The sequence below is a fragment of the Opisthocomus hoazin genome, chromosome 1 (assembly GCF_030867145.1).
Source record: "Opisthocomus hoazin isolate bOpiHoa1 chromosome 1, bOpiHoa1.hap1, whole genome shotgun sequence".
NCBI lineage: Eukaryota > Metazoa > Chordata > Aves > Opisthocomiformes > Opisthocomidae > Opisthocomus > Opisthocomus hoazin.
The window spans coordinates 103,506,120-103,522,980 of record NC_134414.1 but is presented as its reverse complement, the minus strand read 5'-3'; the positions used below and the strand labels follow the sequence as shown (position 1 = coordinate 103,522,980).

Sequence of the window (16,861 nt, the reverse complement as noted above, 5' to 3'; positions counted from 1 at the left end):
TCACTTTGCACTAATCCACCTGCAAGAGTGCCTTCAAAAAGTTCTTACAGCTTTGTCTGTGGAGGTGTTTGTCTTACAGAAGCTTTTATTTTCAGTTTGGAAACATTCTGAGGCTCAGTTAAGGCTTTTGTGTTAGAAGGTGACCCAAAACAGTGCCCTTCAGAATAACGGTCAAGCAGCTAAAGGAGGACCCATAACATGCTACATAATGATACGCTTAGTATTAGTGTAAAGATTCTCAGTTTATAAATGAAGAACAGTCATTGGCCACTTTGACCAAAGTTACAACTAGAACAGAATTGAACCTCCAGAATCTCAGTTTAATATCTTAATCATTAGACCTTTGTGGGCAAATTTTGATGCAGCTAACCTGAGAATATTTATTGATACAGACAGTGACTTAGTTTTCTAAGTAGCAGAAGGCGTTGACATACCTACTAAAACAGTTACATGAATAAACCCTGTAGCAGAATGACTATTGTCACTGTAGGAATTAAAAATAGAATCTGAAAGAAGAGAAGTAAAGGCAAGGGGAAATAAATGATAATTCTCTTCTTTATTTACTGCCCTAGTGTGAGCAGCAGTGGTGTGGGGTGCTCTGCTTTTTAAATTTTTTTTAATTTGAAATCTAAGTTGTGTGGTACTACTTTAATGGAATATTTGCAGCACAATATGATGATTGTCTTACATCTGTAAGCAGAAGTAAATACTTCAGAATGGTTATAATGGGATGATCTGTGAAGACTATGGCCGTTCCACTGGGATGCAGAAATTCTTGGATATTGAGGGCCACTGGTACCATTGTTTTAGACCTTTCTTGGATCGGAAAGCATTCAGGCAAATTGAAGGGGGAGAGGAGCGCATTGTTGAGGGAGAAGGAGATAAATAGCTTAAAAAGGCATTAGTTTTTGAGGAAGACTAAATCCAGGCTAAAAACTGCAGTTCATCACAGATGCTAGTTTGCCTGTGTACAAAATCTTGTGGAACCTTTGGTTGTTGAAGGACGAATTGCACACAGAATTCCACAAATAGCATACCAGTTTCAGGATCTTGTGGTTTGACCCAGGTAGCTAGAAAGTTGACTGCCAGGAATGCTTATAATTTTGGTATTGCTTCTTTCTTTATCTCTTTCACTCTGTAATGTGTTTGGGGTTTTGTTACTGTTGTCAGTGACACCTCCAGAGTGCTTCTTGCACTTCAGCTGTGAATTTGAAGACACCAATAAAATTTTCCATAACTCTTTTTTCAGAGATTTTTTTTTTAATATACTTGCCTCCAAAAAGCAGGTCCACTGACTTGCTATGCCTTGGGGTTTTTTCTTCATTTGTAACTCTCAGAATTCAACACATATACACTGTTTTCCCTTGTCTCTCTAATCCCAGTTTCTTCTCAGAAGCATATCTGAAATCTACTAGTTGGAATGTCGTAGCTTTGCTCAGTGTATGAGGAAAGGGCAATGGATGTGGTTTATCTTTAGTAAGGCTTTTGGCATTGTCTCCTATAATTTTCTCATAGACAAGCTGATCAAATATGGACTAGATAAATGAGCAGTGATATGGACTGAAAACTGGGTGAACTGCTGGGCTCAAAGGATTGTTATCAGTAGCATGAAGTCTGCCTGAAGGCTACTTATTAGCGGTGTACTCCAGGGACTGATACTGGCACCAATACTGTTTTACATCTTCATTAATGACCTGGACGATGGGACAGAGTGTACCCTTGACAAGTTTGCAGATGTTGCAAAACTGAGAGGAATAGCACCATTCGGAGGTACTTTGTCACTTTTTGAGAAACAGGCAAACAGAAATCTCCTGGAGTTCAACAAAGGGAAATGCCTGTACCTGTATCTGGGGAGGAATAACTCCATGCATGGGTACACTCTAGGGGCCACCCAGCTGGAAAGCAGCTTTGCAGAAAACGACCTGACATTCCTGGTGGACACCAAATCAAATATGAGACAGCAGTGCATTCTTGCGACAAAGAAATTCAACTAACTTGGGCTGTGTTAGGAAGAGCATTGTCAGCAGGTCAAGGGACATGATCCTTTCCTTTGCTTGGCACTGGTGAGACACGTCTAGAGTGCTGGGTACAGTTCTGGGCTCCCCACTACTAGACATAGACATACTGGAGTGAGTCCAGCAAAGAACCACAAAGATGATTAGGGAACTAGAGCTCCTCTCATATGAAGAGAGGCTCAGAGGGCTGGGACTGTTTAGCCTGCAACAGTGAAGATTTGGTGGTGTATTATCAATATATTTAAGTACCTAACAGGAGAATAAAGAAGACAGACTCTCTGAGTCTTCTTAGTGGTGCCGTGAAGGGGCAAGAGGAAATGGACATTAATTGAAACATGGGAAGTTTCATTAAAACATAGAAAAAGCCTTTTACTGTAAGGGTGGTTGAACACCGGAGCAGGTTGTCGAGAGAGGTTGTGGAGTCTCCATCCTTGGATACAGTCAAAACCCAGCGTAGCCCTGAGCAGCCTGCCCTAGTTGACCTTGCTTTGAGTGGGGGGTGGGAGGGGGAATTAAACAATCTCCGGAGGTCACTTCCAACCTCAACTATTCTGTGGTTTCTGTGAGCCTTCAAAGATCAGTTTCCCAAAGATCCTGCATGCCTTGGCCTACTTCGCATGCTTTTGGTTGTACACAAACATTCTCTCAGATCTGGCTTGCTTTGGTTGGAGATGGGTCTGCTGTGTTCAAATAGTCCTTCCTGCTGATTGACCTGTTTGTGATTTTAGTGATGATAAAGTCTCTTGGTTTATGTGGTATTCACCTTTATTGATGGGCTGCAGAAATCTGGCTGATTTTGCTTGAGATGGATGAGGAAATACTTGTTCATGTCTCATATTCCGTGGGTGCTGAGGTCAGTGCTATATTAAACTGGAACCACATTGCAAAAACAAAAATCTTTGGCAATGAACTCTTGTTCTGTAGTCGTATTGTTAGCTATGACTTTCTATTACTAGATGCCAAATGAAATCTGAGTGCGACTTGTCTTCTGCCTGTCCTGAAGGCTGGGGACTCTGAACAGCTGACATTCTGACAGGCTGTTCATTTTATCAGGGGCAATGAGCAGAAGAGCAGAAGTGTTTCTGTCAAGTTGTGAAATAGCTAGTATGGTTTTCAGTCTCTCTTTCAGTTTGAGATATTGGTGCTTGCACAGAGAAGGCTGTAGCTGGGCATTATTTTCTGCCTTGTGTCACATAAATATATACATTTTTATAGAGATTAAAAATCTCTTGTTAATAGAGAGGGATTCTAATATTGTGCACCTTTGTTATGTCTTCTGTTCTTGCTGTCCCTCCCTTTTTGACTCCAATGTTAAATCAACCATTCACTTGAAAGGAGAAGCTAATGAAGACTGCTAATTGGAACAAGCCACAAAGGTGGAGCAGGTAGGCTACACAACTGCTTGCTTTCCACCTGTGCTCTTATCTGACCCCAGCAGAGTTAAACAAATAAGGTGTAAATACTTGCTCAATAACAATCGTTCAACTTGGAGCCAGAGCTAAACAGATGAATTGAACGTTCTAGTACTATAAAGAGCCAAATTCAAGTCCTGTCCAAAAAGTGGCATGTAGAACTCAACTGCACTGCAGGATTTTTGTGACGGAGCTTAAACTAATGGCTCCAAAACAGCAGAGTATCATTTCAGGCTCTATACTGCCTGTAGGCTAATTGACTAGGAAACAGAAATTGTGAAGGGTCACAGATACTGATTATAGGGCATCTTACAATCCTAGCAGTGTTTCACATTGCACACTTACTTGAAATGCTTAGAATATTCCAAAGGAAAAGTTTCGCTTTCATCCAGAGGACCACAGAATGTTAATCTGGCTGACACAGGCGTTAGATTGGTTCGACCAGAAAGGAAGTTCATCAAGAGCCGTGTAAGGTTGTTCTAACTTGGTAAGCTACAGTATAGATGGCCTTATTACTTTGGTGTTATGGTTCCCATTCTAAATTAGTTGGTGGTGTCCTGCATTAGTACTGTAAAAGATTTCGGCACTGGGAAATACAGGTAGCATCCACCTGAAACTTAATTTTAAGGATATCCATGTATTGCTAAGCCTGGCCTGTAAACCAGGTTTCAATAATTTTAATTATCCAGATGGAGGGATTCTGTTCTTTCTAGTTAACTACTCCAGTAGTGTCAGCTGGTGATCTTGAAGTGGCATGGTGAAGGGTTGTGTTGCTAGAAATAGTGTTGCTAGACCTTTTACTTTTGCAGTATCTTTCCCAAGTCTGACTTTATCAGGCACATTGTCAAAATAGGGTGTTTGCAATGAAATGGATGAGAACATTTCTGTAAGTATTGATGGCTTCTGGATTGGGTCAGAACTTTGGTATTAGGCCTCAGCATGTTTAGAAGAGCAAGAATTTCTCAGAATTTGTAAGAACTTGGAAAGAAGTAGAAAAATAGCACTTTCTTGTGAAAGTTTTTTTTTCTTTAAATGATTTTTTAAGGTACTCTGTGAAATGACCTGGGTTAAGCATATTTTTTTTATTTGATTTATATGTTCCTGTTTTTTTTCTATATGTGCATTAATGTAACAGAGTCAGCAATGGTGTGTGTTCAAAACCTGCAGCACTAAAAAAACCCACAAAATTGTGTTATGGCTTCCCTGAAGCGTGGAGTTTCAGTTGTTGTCTGTTCCTTTGTCTGAGAGGTGTAAAAGATACCTCTTTTACTTCCAAGGAAAAGCATATCACAGGAAAGTGCAAAGTTCGGTTCTAAGATCTGTTGAAAGAAAACTGAGGTTTCAGTGCTGGCTCCTGGACGGATTTTATCAGCTTGCTCTTGGGTGTAGGAAGTCTTGACGTTCTAGATATGTCTTTACTTGTAATGCAGATTCATCTGCTAGTCAGAAGAGGCAATTGTCCCTGATAAATACGCAAAGCGGCTTTTCTGTGGCAGTTACATTTGCTCTTCAAGAAGTGTTGGCCACCAACAGAACTTTTAAACTTTTCCCTTCCAACTCCACTGGCTCTGACCACACAGCTTAGGTTATTCAGGGAGATAAGAGAGAGGTACAATTCTATGATTTTTTGCAGTAAATATTTCGCTTTTGTAGATGTGCATAGCACAGCATATTATTGGAGCCAGAACTACTATACTTTTTCTTGAAATATCTTCTACGGGTTTCTTCTGGTTTTCAATAATTTTGTTCTCTTTTCTGATTCTTGGTCACTCATGCTGTCTGTGTCTCCATTGATCTTCTCTGTGCTTGCTGTTAAATGGTGAATAGCTGCAAGAAGTGCTGCAGACCTCCCCTTTTCAACTCCTGGTCCCTGTGGGAAGGAAGTGGAAACTAAAGGTTGTGCTCAGGTTTTACTTAGCAGACTGGAAGTGTGCTTTCTTTCATAGAGCTTTACTTCTTCCATTTCTTTTTGGATTGTTACTTTTCATCCACCTTAGTCCTGCTGTCAAGTATCAGTACCAGAAGAGATGTGTTTGCTGTTAGGAAGCACATCTTGGTGGTCTGTATTGCTAGCCAGAGGTACCCAAGTGCAATTGCTTCATGGAAGTGTGCCCAGCTGTATCCCCATAACATGGAATATCATCTGTTGGTGCTCCTTTGCCCCTTACCCTTTGCCATCTCTACCTCATTTTCACAGATAAAACAGATCTTGGAATGAAGCAATCAATCAACTTCTCTTTGTTCTCTATTAGTATCCTTTTGTGCTTAGGACTTACACAAACAGGTTCTTCCATGTCTAAGAAGTTGTTCAGCAGATAATTTCTAGAGCTTTCACAGGTTATATTATGTCTTAAGACATTCAGTACTTAACACTTCTTGTTGTTTGTAGTTAACCCAGCCACTGCAGAAACATCATGTTGCCTCAGGATGATTCCTACCTCTTACATAGCTTCTCTTCAGAGTAAGCTCTTGCTGTGTATGAGTGGCTCTTTTAATTTTCCCACATTTATAGGGCCATAGGATGATTCAAGTTGGATTACAAGCTCAAGAGATCTGTAGTCCAACCTCCTGCACAAAGTAGGGTGAGCTGTGAAGTCAGAGCAAGTTACTTGCAGCTTTATCAAGTCTAGAAACAATACAAAACAAGGGTTGTGAAATATACTCTCACTTTTGTATTTGAACAGGACACTGCCTTTTTTGAAGACCTCTGAGTTTTTTGTCTCGTTTGGGTAAGGATTTTTGGTTCAGTACCCTCTTCTCAAAGACTATCCTGTGGGATTTTTAGATGTGTCAGGAAAAGTTGTAGTGGTGGTAAAGCCATCTGGTGTCATTTGAATGTTCTTGACTGAACAAGCCGTGCTTTTGCATTTCTGAGGTATTCTGACTATTGTAATGTGCAGAGCTGTCTTATAAACCTCTAGTCATACCTTTCGTAGCTGTGTCTCGTAGCTGGGGACTCAAAATAGGGGAGAGAGGTTATCAAATTAAAACAAAGGAAAACAAAATACCACTTCTGACAGAGTTTGTGTTCTTCCTCTGAAGACCTAAATTGCCGCAGAAGGATTTGCTCAGGAAGGTAGGTGAGCTGTGAATGTACATATTTTAATTGGGTTTTGCACATGAGAAGAGTCATTTGAGTGAGAAGATTACTTGTCCATATATTGAGATTCTTTCTTGTATCTTGTCCACATACGTATTTGCTATGTGTTTATGTTACATGCCCTGAAATGTGTTAAAAAAATGTGGGTATATGCTTTAGATTAACAAAGGTGAGCTGGGGATTATGACTAAGGTATTGCATAGTGTGTTCTGTGCCCATTGCACTGAAGAGACAGGATGCAGGCAAAATCTAAAGCATTTTAGGGCTAAAGATGTCTCTGAATTTAATATATGATATATTTATATGCGAATATGCTCTGGATAGCAAGATAGTTTTTGGATAGTTTTAGCAAGAACTGGTAGTTTTTCAATAATCTTACTCTGCTTAATACTTTACCATTATCTTTATTTACAACAGTTTCAATAATATAGGTATATCTCATGGTTACTTCCATCCTGTGCATATCTCTGAAATGATGCTCCAGGTTTTTCTACAGCTGAAAAGGCTGAATCATATGGGTTATAAAAATTTGTTGTTCGGTGGCATATTCTACTTAGTAGCACTAAATTAAAAACCCATGGTTGTTGTAGATTTTTAAGGTGTGTCTTTTAAGAACATAGGACTGAAATAGTACTGCTGCTGTGATCTGTCTGGAAGCATTCTTTGTATTACCTTTGTTCAACATGTGTGATTTTAGCAGGAGTTCCTGGGGGTTTTTTGTTTGGGGTTTTTTTGTTTGTTTGGTTTTTTTTTTTAGTTTCAAGGAAAAAAGTGAACTTCTGCCAACAAACTTAAGTTTGGTCCACCCATGCTGCAAGAGAGCAGGAGCCATATGGCCACAATTAGTGTAGTTGTAAATGAGTAAATAAGTCCTGGTAACGGGCATGGCATAATTATGAAGTTTTGTTTGCCTTCCTAACCATGTAGCGCAGCTCCCTGTAAGTGTGACTGTGTGTGGCTCTGCAGAAACCTGGATAGTCTTACTAATTCTTGGTTTATGGTTATTTTAACTTTAATTCAATTTTCACTTGAAGTATCAAACCACCAGTTTGAAACTAAATCTAAGCTGAAGAAAGAACTTACTTTTCCTCCAAACAAATGCTGTTAAATAAATAATATAAATATGGATAATCATGTAAGGAAAAAAAAAAAAACACCTCCTGACCGAGCAAAACTAGTCACTAATACCGTTAAATATTATGTGCCCGAAGACATATTACTGTTACCTCAGTTTTAGCTGAATGTTTAAGGCATTCAGTAATACATGTGCTCTGTGTTGGTCTGCCCCACATGAAGAATTTTACAGTTTATAAGCTTTTTTCTCTCTGAAACTGGCTATTGCAGTATTACAGAACAATCATTAATAACTCTGAAAGGAACCGAATATCTTTAAAGATAGATAACCTTTGTTTTGTGTTAAAATCTCATTAAATTTGCATAGCTAAACTTGGTTGTGTTTAAAGGTACCTAAACACAGTTTAAATAGCAACTGCTGCTGAGGGCTGTTTTAGAAGACTGCGGTTTTATATACCTCAGTGCTGGGCAATTGCACTTATTATTTCAAAGGCTTGTGGTGTCATAGGTCGTAAGAGTTACCAGATTTTAATTTGGATGAACGGCCTCAGTCTACCACTTTCTGCAGCCATGCTTTTAAAGATATATGTATTTTTTGTTTTTTTCTCAATTCTGAGAAGGGATAAGATTTCCTTTTTTGTTGTCACTCAATTTTTTTTCTCTTGTTTATTTTAACATTGTCTATACTGGGTGAGTGTCATAAAACTGGAATACCTTCTACTGAGAAAACAGGAAAAAGATCTGTCACAAAGAAAGCTAAAGTCATCATGGGGAGAGGGGAGCACCCCCAGAAGTTTGCCTGCTTAGATCTCCTTCAGGTGCTTTGAACAGAGACAACTCCAGCTCCCAGTTGGCTGCTTTAGTTAGAAGTAGTAAGTGGATTATTTAGTAAGCTATTGTTCCTGGTCATTGGATTTGGTGCACTGGCGAGGTAAATGATCCCTCATATAGGACAAATTTTTCCAAATAATGCTAAAATCAAGCTCTGCACTATGTTTCAAAATTATAATCTATTCAGTTTCATGGAACTGAAGGAAATGTTTTGTGGCGATCGAGCATAGCAAGTAAATGTTGGGAATGGCACGCTGTACAAAAAATAAAGCAAGTAATTACTTTGCCAGTGTGTTATGTACACATTTGAATGTCCTGGATTTCCTACTGCTTCATGAAATTTTAGACCATCTGGATTTGATTTTAGCTTTTGATCTTCTACTATGACCCTTACAATCACCTAAGCTATTTTTATGCAATATGTAATACCATTAGCTATCCAAGCTTGCGAGTCTTTTTCTTGCGGTAAGCTTGATAAGTAATCTCATCACATACATATCTCCTGTACTTCAATTTTTGTTTAAACATGGAGTTGCTATTGGATTTAGTGCTTTGTATTTAATGGTTTATATTTCAGAAACAGTCTCCTCCTCTGAAAGTTCTTAGGAGATTTTTCTCCCAAGTTGTTAATCTTTGACATACAGTTGCAGGGGAACTTCAAAGCACTAGGACCGAAGAACTGTGTGATTACTTTAAGCTTTGATGAACAATGTGACAAACTTTGGGACCTCTTCATTCTAATTTTATAGAAAAATAAAAGCTATTGTGTCTGTGGTCTAGGCAAGATGGCAGGCCATTTCCTATACCTTTCACTCTCCCTAGCAATCTGTGTGACAAATTTATGCTAAATCACAGAAGAGCCTTCTCAGTGTATTTCAAATTCATCTGTACACTTTTTTGTTTTCTTGGGTCAGGGCGTAATGTGGCACTGATCCTGGTATTTCTGATATGTAGCTTAGGATGACTGTTGTTTACCGAGTCTGTTCCAGCCACACTTTCCACATAATATCTGTGGATGGGATTGCTTTACTTCACTTTTGATCTTAGGTGGCAAATTACCCAGAGTTGTATGATGGGGATAAAGATCACATGGACGTGTAGGCTCATGCTGTGCTCCATGTACAGCTCAGCAATGCTCTGTCTTCCTAACGTGTCACATGTGACAGAGACAAAGATTATATTGCTGGCATGTTTTGTTGCCCCTGTATGGTAGTTTACTTATGCAGTGGAAGGGTACAGGTTTTGTATGCAAACGTGCTCCTTTCACATTTCAGTAGCATAGTGGTCAGAGCTGGAGAACTCTCCTCAGCACTTAGTAGTAAGTAACTCTGCTTTGATTGGATGGTCTTTGTTAGTGGAAAGTAGTGTTTGCTTAACTCTCACATGAAGTATTTTTTAAATTAACAGTTACTTTGTTTCTAAATTTTTTCGTATTATCTCCCTAGATGGTAAAAGCAATCCAAGTTCTGCGTATCCATCTGCTTGAGCTAGAAAAGGTTAATGAACTCTGCAAGGATTTCTGTAGTCGTTACATTGCGTGCCTGAAGACAAAAATGAACAGTGAAACTCTATTAAGTGGAGAGCCTGGAAGTCCTTATTCACCTGTGCAATCTCAGGTGTGTTTCAAATAGTTAAGTGTATTTTTGCTTACATTTCCTTAGGAAGTTATAACTACACTTGTGTTGCTATTAGTTTGCAAACCGAGTTTCTGCAGTTTCTTTCACTTTATCGAAATCGGTTATTAAGAGTAGAAAGAGCCATATTTTTTTTTTTAATGCATACTTGTGTGCCACTGCCTGATGGACAAATTTGTTGAAATGTGCCAGAACATAGAGGCACTTTTTTTTGTCTGTCTTCCTGTTATGGTTTACCCTCAGTTCAGTAAATGGAGATATTCAGAATAGCCTGGATTTGCTATTTTGTTGAAACAAGGCTAGGAGACAGATTAAGCAAAGGAGAAGAAAAAAGTTCCATGTTAAGAAGGTCTCCTTAGTCTAGCTGCTTCATTAAAATATTGAGATGGCTGATCCTTTTTATATGCAATCTATATTCTGGAACAAATAGACAACGTCTGGCTGATTAAAGTTGCGATATTTGAGATGTATGTCATTGCATGTCACCTGGGGTGACTGTGTAGTTTTGAAGAGTATATGTTTGTATAGATGTGAACCTCAATTTCTATATTGTTGACATTACCTAAATGCAATAACCGATTGCATTTTTTATAGTAAATTGACACTGGTTAATTAACAACAGTTAGTTTGTTATGTTTGATGCTTCTGCTGTTAGATGCTGGAAAGTGAGCCCTACCATCCAAGTACCTGGTAGATACCTAGTCTTAGGGGATGGTCCTTCTCTGACTTACTAGTGTGTTTGATGCTACGTATTCTGAAAAGCTTCAATTACTTTTAAACTTTGCTGTCTGGACTCCTTACTTAGGTTTTGGTGTCTGGAAGCATGGAAAGGAGAGTCGAAAATCAGACAAAAACAACTTCTAAAAGATGTTTGTTAGTATGTCTGTTACAGTCTTCTGCAGAGACAGGAGGGACTGAATTTTGCATGTGGTAACAACAGAGATTCATACATATTAAGGAATGTGTAAGAGTTTGCACGGTCAGGGTTGAGTAAGAACAATCCTAAGCAGAATAAAACATATTGGGCATCTTGAATACTTAATGCATGATTTTAAAGTTGAAGGGATGAAGGTAATAACTAAAATTCTAAAGCTTTGATGCTTGTAATAAGAGCATCAAGGGTACATTTCATCTGTCCTTTATCCCTCGTGCCTTTGGAAACTGTTTCTCTTAGTATTTATATACATAGAATAATTTCTCTCCTAAAATTGTTTCAGATAGTTTTATGTCTTTTCTAACAGTTGCTTTCATGAGGGTTTTCAAAGGTAATGGTGGTGATAATGAGAAAGTTAATGTAGGTAATGATGAACCTCTAATGAAGTCTCTTTTGCTTTGAAGTTAATCATGTGATTAAGCTCCAAATGCATTTTTAGAGCCAAAATTACACAAGCATGCTCTATCTGCTTAAAAAAAAAAAAGTAAAAATATGCAAGCAACTAATTGTTTTTTTTTTTCTAGCAAATTCCAAGTGCCATTGCAGGCACGCTCAGTCCCCAAGGGATTATGGTGCCAGCATCAGCATTGCAGCAGGGAAATGTAACTATGGCAACAGTAGCAGGTATGACACAGTAAAGAAAAAACTGGCACCTTGCTCTTAATTTTGGTTTCCTCTATAGTTGTTACAAAAAGTACACAAATACTTTTAAAAACATGTTTTAAGTCTGATACCTGGAAAGATGTTATAATACAGTTGAGTGCCTGACTGGTTTCTGAATGTTCATTTAATTTATATGTGTACAAAGTATGCATATGTGAGTGGAGGTTACAGATATGAAATATTGAGAGATCTTTTGGTACAATGCTACTTTTGTTAAAGAACATTTCAGAGACTGGAGTGGTTTATTCTTCCCCCCTCTCCCCCTTCAGAAAATGAATTCAGTTTGACAAAAATGTGCATTACGTAAAATATTGCACTTAACTACATAGAGCATGAGACAGCTGGTTTGGAACCCCACCTAGAAGTCTGCGAAATCCTTGATGTCCAAGCTGTTCTATTATTGTATGTAGATGACATTTGAACTGAAATATTTTATCTTGCTTCTAAGCAAGGTTTTAAAACAAACAGAAAAAACCTCTTGACTGCAAATACAACAAAGCAATGCAGTCTGCTCCTACAGCATATACTTGCAGAGAGGTTATGCTGAGACACAACATGTGCTTTGTGGCTTTGGTGCCCAGAACCCTCTTTGCATTCACCAGGATTCTGTCACCTTAGTTGACCTGAACATCTCGGTGTCACCCAGCTGACTACCCTAACCACCTGATGCACATAAGTGTGGTTTTGGTGTCCTGACCCTTGTTGGCTGAAGACTTAGCTCAGTTAAAATGATTAACTATTTTATAGCCTAATAGTCATGGCATTTTCCTTTTAAAATAGATTTAGAATGCCTAAAATACAGGGAAGCATAATCAAATTTTGTACAGATTTTCTTGGATGGAAAAAATTTTAGTGTAGCAAAGAACACATTTTACATGCTTACTAGAAAAGAATAGTTGGTGTATCATCAGAACTGTTGTGTTGTCTGCAGTGCTGATGCATTCATGTGTTTAAAGAGAATAATATTTGAAGGGCTTTTACTTACCTATAACCTTTGTTGCTGTTTTGTTTTAAGGGGGGACAGTGTATCAGCCAGTCACTGTCGTCACTCCACAAGGTCAAGTGGTGACACAAGCACTGTCACCTGGGACTATTCGGATCCAGAACTCTCAGGTTTGTTTCGTGGGCTTCACAGAACGGTATTCTGGGTTCAAATAAATCTCACTGGTTTTAAGAGTTTTGGTTTAAATTTGACACACTGTCAGAATGAGCTCTGTGTATAGACGCATAGTAACTAACGCAAAATTAATGCAAACACTGCTATAGGAGTTACAAGTTGCGTAACATGGCATAAGGTCCCTGGCAGATCTCCCTTGCCACAACACGTCGTCATAGTTCCTACTGTTAAATATCTTTCTTTACCAATGGCAGAAAAGTATAGGTACATGGATTTAAAAAAAAAATTTAAAAAACCCCACTCTCAACAAACAAATAGACAAAACCCCCACCAAACCAAAAAACCCTCTGAATTAAATAGACACTTTTTCAATGATTGAAACTTTCCTAATTGTTGGACTAAGTTTATGGCTGGATAGATTTACTGTATTGTATTATGGTGCCACGCTGCTGTTGTCAGAAATTTTACTTTTTGTCATGATGACAACCACTAGTACTGTGAAACTTTACATATTTTGAAATTTGTGTATATTGAGAAGCATTATGCCGTAAAACCTTCAAAATACTCAGCTGGGACTATGGGAGATCCTTGAATTGGGCTCGTGATACCATATCCTAAAACATAAGGGCCAGCACTTTTTTTGAGGTGACTCTTAAGAGTTGGATATGAAGAGCTCGTAGGAGCAGCTAAGGAAAAGGAAACATGAAAATTACAACATTTTCAGTTATCAAAAACCTTGCTGGCTTTCTCTTAGAGCTGTAAGTGGTAAATCAAATCTTCCAGGAACATGGAGTCAATTAAAAATGTGAATGAGGAGCTACCATCTCCACAGCATAAAATCTGTTGGTAATCATTGGCCCACTGTCTTCTTGTCTTCGTTCTTCTGACCTTCCAACTGAAAAAGTATGCTTAGAGTATTCTTTTCTTATTTTTATTGACAGTGGTATGTATGTACTTGACCATATTCTTCCTTAGAATGCATGCACTTCTGTCCTCAGATAGCTTTCAGAAAGAAATGTGTAAAATTACTCTCCTAGACCGAAGTGTTTTTGAAGAAAAATGTTTTTTGTACCTCTGATGAAAAAAATAAAATACTATGTGGAAAATAATGCCTATAGCCTATAAACAAAAAAAAAGACTTGGCCTTCTATATATATATCTGTAGCTACTCTTGATGTTAGCAGAAATCTCCAAACCCACCTATACGTAGGTTTGGACCTGTATTCCTTATCACCTATAGGGAATCTTTCTTCAAATTCTTGTTTTTCAGTGTTTCGGAATGCTGTGGAGGTAGGGGAAAAATACTGGGGGAGAGCTATTCAAAGATCATTATAAAGCCTCCATATACAAGCAGATTATTTCGAATGTAAAACATTATTTTGGAAATAAAAGTGTGGTCCAAATAGATTTTTTTTTTTTTTTTAATTTGATAGCTTAAACCTCGTTTAAAACTTATTTCATACAGGACATAGACATAATGACTGGCTTGAAGAAATTGCTCTGTATTGTCTGAAAAACCTGATTTAGAATGATTTCAGTTATAATTGTCTGAAATATAATCTCATGCAATTTATATGCTGTTTCTTCTTTTCTCTGCGTAAGTGTTTAAGAACATATTCCCTAATGTTCAGATAACTGATTTGGGAATGATTTGATGGAAAGTGAAAAAGAAAGCAAATGTGAGAAAGAAATACGAACCTTGAGGAAAATAGTAAGAGTGTTGTGAAGTGAATTAAGGGTTCTACCATATGTATCTTCTTGCTCTTTGAGAATTTATGTGGATTTATTTGCCAGGACCTCTAGCATAATAGTTAATTTTACTTTAAGTCCTTTGTTTAAGTCTTAAATCAGTACTATTTTATAGCTTCCATAGTTGTTTATGTTTGAACACAGTGAGTATATTCAGCATTGTGTTTTCAGTTGCTCTTCACATGCAAATGACTACATAGGGTGACAAGGCAATCAGATCCCTAGGGTAGCATAGATTAGTACAGAGGATCATTAACCTGACATGTACTACATAGATGGGTTTTATTCTAAATTGTAGTAAATCAGCATTTGGCTGTTGTCACAAGATCACATACACAGCCTGATAACAGCTGTAGTTCCTAAAACAGAGGTTACATGTAATGTGAAAACTACAGAAATCTGATACAGCGTTTTCCCTGGATAAAGACATTTTGGAATGCTATTGCAGGAGAGCTACTATTGTAAGTCTTCCCTAGCAAATTAAGTAGCCTTTTATAATCAGCATGCCTCAAGCTTCATTTCCTTTCATTCCTTCTATAAATGAGTTATTCATACATTGATACAGAATACTGCTATATTAACTGCCTTATTTCTTCTAAAATTATATGTACAGCTTCAGTTGCAATTAAACCAAGATCTAGGCATCTTGCATCAAGATGATGGCTCATCAAAAAATAAAAGAGGAGTTCTTCCCAAGCACGCCACAAATGTGATGAGATCTTGGCTTTTTCAGCACATAGGGGTAAGAACTGAATGTAATCAGGAGTCACAGGTTTTTGTGTAACTCCTTTCTGTGGTCTGTTACGATTTTGCTTCATAAAGAAGGTGAATTTGTTCTGTTGTCATTTGTGTAATCTCGGTTCAGTTTTCCCTGAAGTCATTTGGAGTAGTTCCGCAGTCTGGTGTTGGTTGATTTCATTATTATTTTCATAACTGTGTTACATTTGTACTGCATGATCTCAATAGACAGTGTTAAAAGGGATCTTTCATAATTTCATTGTGTTGAGAACTTAATGCTGTCTGCACCCTGGTTCATGGAACAAGGAAAAATAGTTCCATCTGTGTTTTGTGGGGTTTTTTTGTAGAGGAGAATTTCAGATTTTCTGGCTTTATCTCCTTCCCAACAATCCTAATGTGTGTCAAGTGTGTTACTGTCTACTTGTGCTTTCAGTAGAATGTGTTTCCTATGCATAAATCCTTATCCTGAAAGGATAAATGGGTCTCAAGTTATATCACAATATTTAGTTGATTGATATTTTGTCTTTTACAACTGTTTTACAACAGACAAACAATACAGGGAAACTGCATATATGCCTCTCATGTTACCTACACTCTCTTCATCCATTTACTTCAGAGTAGCTTGCTTTAACTAGAAAATGCTTGTCAGTACTCTCATATGACATTGCCTTTAGACAGCATAACTAATCAGATCTTATCACATGCTGTGTTGCCCAGGGATCACGCTGTTTAATAAAGACTGTCAGCCATGAGAAGCTTTTTCTTCTCAATTACACATCAGTAGTTTAATGGTATCATACACACTTTCAAGGAGAAAATCAGTTTTGTGTAGTAAAGCACTCTTTGTTAAATGATTTTTATCTATAAAAGTTTGTGAGGTTTCTAAAGTTTGTTTTTTAATGAGTCAGATGGTCTTAATCTAGCAACCTTAATCAGTTGTAATAAAGCAGCCCTTATTTTTGATGAGGAGATGAAACAAGCTTATGCCTTTTTTGTTTGCTTTTTTGTCCTGTTTAGCATCCGTATCCAACAGAGGATGAGAAGAAACAGATTGCAGCACAAACAAATCTGACACTACTCCAGGTTAACAACTGGTAAGAGCAAAATCTCTTACTTAATGTTGGTTGCAGTTCCCATGTGTTTACAACACAGAGAAATAGTTAAAGAGTATAACTTGGACATCTGGAGTTGAACTTACTGTTCCATGTATGTTACAAAATATGTATAAAAATACAAGAATTATGCACTGATACACAAGCATATTATTTTTATAGTAAGGGATGATAATACTTGTGCCATTTAAATTATATAAGGACTCCAGAAAACTTTGCAACATAAAGGAATTACATTCTGTTCTATTGCTGAAAGAGATGGAAGCACTTTTGTGTCTATTCTGCAAGTAAAGAAATTGAAGTTTAAAGTCGTTTAGTGACTCTGAAAAGTGTTCTGTGATAATCGTGGTTGCAAATGTTTAAAAAGTTACTGTTAACAGATACTTATTCTGCTCTTGTATCAAAGGATGCCATCCTCTGAGCAGTGATGTCTGAATGGAGAGTGTCAGTACCTCAACTACTCTAGTTCATGGTTCAACATG

At 37.7% G+C, this 16,861-nt stretch overlaps 1 protein-coding gene across 7 annotated transcripts in view; it reads left to right on the top strand.

Annotated features, from left to right (window-relative positions):
- The window catches only part of PKNOX1 (PBX/knotted 1 homeobox 1), a 52,317-nt gene that overhangs the window by 22,995 nt on the left and 12,461 nt on the right, over window positions 1–16,861 (top strand). For 6 of the 7 annotated variants that reach the window (XM_075431331.1, XM_075431338.1, XM_075431363.1 and 3 more), the window contains 5 exons: window positions 9,878–10,048; window positions 11,525–11,624; window positions 12,679–12,776; window positions 15,143–15,271; window positions 16,285–16,361. In XM_075431331.1, coding sequence (XP_075287446.1) covers window positions 9,878–10,048; window positions 11,525–11,624; window positions 12,679–12,776; window positions 15,143–15,271; window positions 16,285–16,361 — 575 coding nt within the window. Of the gene's footprint in view, window positions 1–6,111; window positions 6,157–9,877; window positions 10,049–11,524; window positions 11,625–12,678; window positions 12,777–15,142; window positions 15,272–16,284; window positions 16,362–16,861 lie in introns of all 7 variants that reach the window. The other variant, XM_075431380.1, reaches the window with a different exon arrangement.